The following is a 2864-nucleotide window of genomic DNA, read 5'->3' as shown; positions in this document are numbered from 1 at the left end:
CCACCACGTGGGTCGTATAATATATATATATATATATATATATATATATATACACACATACGTCAGAATCACTTCAATCAAGGACAAATATAATCCAAAAATATTACAACGTCACAGTTTGACAGTGCAAACAGCAACTTATGTCTTATTTTATACTGTTTAAATAAAGCGCAGAACATACCGCACAGTGCAAAATATAACCACAAGTAGTCCACCTGCAGACTTTACGCCCCTTAGTCCAACACTCATTACAGCTTTTATACTCTGTTCAAACACCACACCGGTCTGCCATGTGTGACTGCTCCAAGCTCTTACGACACCACCTGCTTCAATTTCTTATTTGTCTTACATTTGTTGGAAGAGTATAAAATGGTGTCTCTACTGGAGAAGTTTTTAGGACCAAGGAATAAGTGATTTCATTTTGATTTGGAGTTCTCCTTTAAAACCATGATTGCTTTTTAACCCAAAAAAGAAAAGTTACATCAGCAGCAGCAGCACAGTTTAGTAAAGATTAACTGATTAGCTATTCCGTTAATCTCTAACTGTTTTGATAATCAATTAATCGTTTTGAGCAATTTATTAAGAACAAAATTCAAAATTACAGCTTCTCAAACGTGAATATTTTCTGGTTTCTTTGATCCTCTACAATAGAAAACTGAATATCTTTGGGTTGTGGACAAAACAAAATATTTGTACATCAACTTCATAAATCATTAAAAAAAAACAATTTTCTGATATTTTATGGATCAAACAACTAATGGCTGGTAATTCTCCAAATGTACTGCCTTACCATCCAGTTACATTTTTAGAAAAGAGCAGAATTCTCCAGGTTGCCTGGCGGATGAAGCTGGTTGAATAGACTAACTCAAAATTAAATACATAGTTGTGTTCACCTAGAGACAAATTCCACAACCAAAACAAAAACGATTTCACCTTTTACTCAAACCTAATTGGTTTTCAATAGACACTAAGGAACAACAGGAGCCAGAACCAGTGACTCTTACTGTTAGCTAAGCAGGTGGTTCTGTGTGGACACAAGGATTTGATCACACTGGCATTTCTGGCAAGAAAATAAATGCTAACCAGTCACTCAGCCAGCTCCCATACTACAAAGACAATTAGAGAGGCTGCTTATCAGCGGGTTCTTACAAAGGAAAGAAAGAAACAGTGGGGCAGAGTCTTTCATCGTGATCACACAAGTGTTCTGAACATTTCTGGGAAAAAGCCGCCGACTCAGATTGTGTGATATTGCATTCATTTAGCAGCCTTCATGACTATTCATCATCCATTAAACCAACTGATACTAACTCAATTCTGGGTCACAATTACAGCTAATCATCTCATCTAAAGCCTTTCACAAAGGCAATCTGCTCAAAATAGGGTGTGTTCAAATTAACCAGACAATGGCTAAGATGGTGAAGGCTTAGCTAATGAGTACAGGAGTGTGTTAGTGTGTTGTCTGGACTCACCCTCAGGGCCTCTATGACCAGGTCGCGGGCCTCCAGCTCTCCCTCCATGATACTCAGCAGGGTGAGCAGCTCTGGCTTGCTCAGGTTATCCATGTTGAAGTCACATTTCTGCAACACAGGCCAGAAACAGCATTTCAGAAACATACTATACAATATATAACTATATAACAGTGCATTTTCAATGTAGGGCTTGGTATAGGCCCCTAATACTTCTGGCCCCCACCTACCTGAATTCCCCCATACAGGTTTATTATGAGCCTTTTTGTTCACCACGATCTGCAGATGAACAAAGACTAGGCTCTCTGTGGTGTAATGAGTTTATGTGCTTTCTGTCTTCAAACATCCTGAGAAGACCTAGCCTACCTCTTCTGAGAGTCCTTGTTCATTAATATGCTCTCTCTTTTTCTCAATTCTTCTGAGCCTAAAAACATGGTCACTTATGTTACTTCATGCAGCTGCAAGCCTTGTGTCAGGTGCAGCTTGACGGCTTAGATTGTACCCCAAGTGTACGTCGCTTTAGACGAAAGCGACCAATATGTGTGACCGTGGACCCTCATCAGCCTACTAACCGACCACGAGACCTACAGCCAGGACGCTGGCTAAACGTGTCTTACCAATTTAAAAGCTAGCCTACTTAAAGACAACGCTATTTTGCAGCCAAGTCTCAGGCGTCTGATTTCACACATCCTTTATCCCTCATGCACAATGATAAAAGCAAACCAAAAGAAAATGTTTGTCAACTCATCCAACATCTCATCTGCTGCTACGACTCCAACAGCAGGGGAAAAAAAGTTGCTTACATGACAAACGCTGCACATACTACTACATCTCCAACTGGTCTCATTAAGTGCATCCCTCCGATTAGGCTGGATGTCCCATCCTACCTCGGAGCTATTAAGGTCTAATTACATCTAGCTAGGTCATTAAGCACCTATTTGGTCAGCAGCGACCGCAGGGCTAACGGGTGGAGACGACTGTAATTGTGAGTGACCGGGCCACTTCATGCTTCCTCTCCTGTCAATTAAAAGCTTTTTCCAGTCTACTTATAAAAAGCAAAACGGCTGTGCGGTGCCTCTAGTCTGTTCACAGGATGAAGGCATGAGTGACAATTCGCTCCTTCAGCATTATGTCAATTCCATGTCAATTAATCAGTAACAATAATGATAAAGCAATATATTGTATATACAGCAGACTAATAATAATAAATTAATAATTTAAAGGTCCAGTGTGTAACATTTATAAGGATCTATTGGCAAATGGAATATAATATTCAGAGGTATGTTCTCATTATAAGTCCCCTGAATATAAGAATGAGCTGTTTATCTACAGTGGGAGCTGGTCCTCTTCTGTGGAGTCCGCCCAAGCCCCCAGGAAGAGACTGTGAAGTGCCGAAGT

At 40.1% G+C, this 2864-nt stretch overlaps 1 protein-coding gene across 1 annotated transcript in view; it reads right to left on the bottom strand.

The window, feature by feature from the left end:
- cttnbp2 (cortactin binding protein 2) overlaps nt 1–2864 on the bottom strand; it is an 83965-nt gene that overhangs the window by 74948 nt on the left and 6153 nt on the right. Inside the window, exon 2 of the mRNA XM_035665636.1 lies at nt 1470–1577. Coding sequence (XP_035521529.1) covers nt 1470–1577 — 108 coding nt within the window. The remainder of the gene's footprint in view (nt 1–1469; nt 1578–2864) is intronic.

This window comes from Morone saxatilis, unplaced genomic scaffold, assembly GCF_004916995.1.
Source record: "Morone saxatilis isolate NCDOM2014 unplaced genomic scaffold, NCSU_SB_2.0 Contig2, whole genome shotgun sequence".
In the NCBI taxonomy this organism is placed as follows: Eukaryota; Metazoa; Chordata; class Actinopteri; family Moronidae; genus Morone; species Morone saxatilis.
Note: the sequence above shows the minus strand (reverse complement) of the source record. Positions and strands in the feature narration are given on the sequence as shown.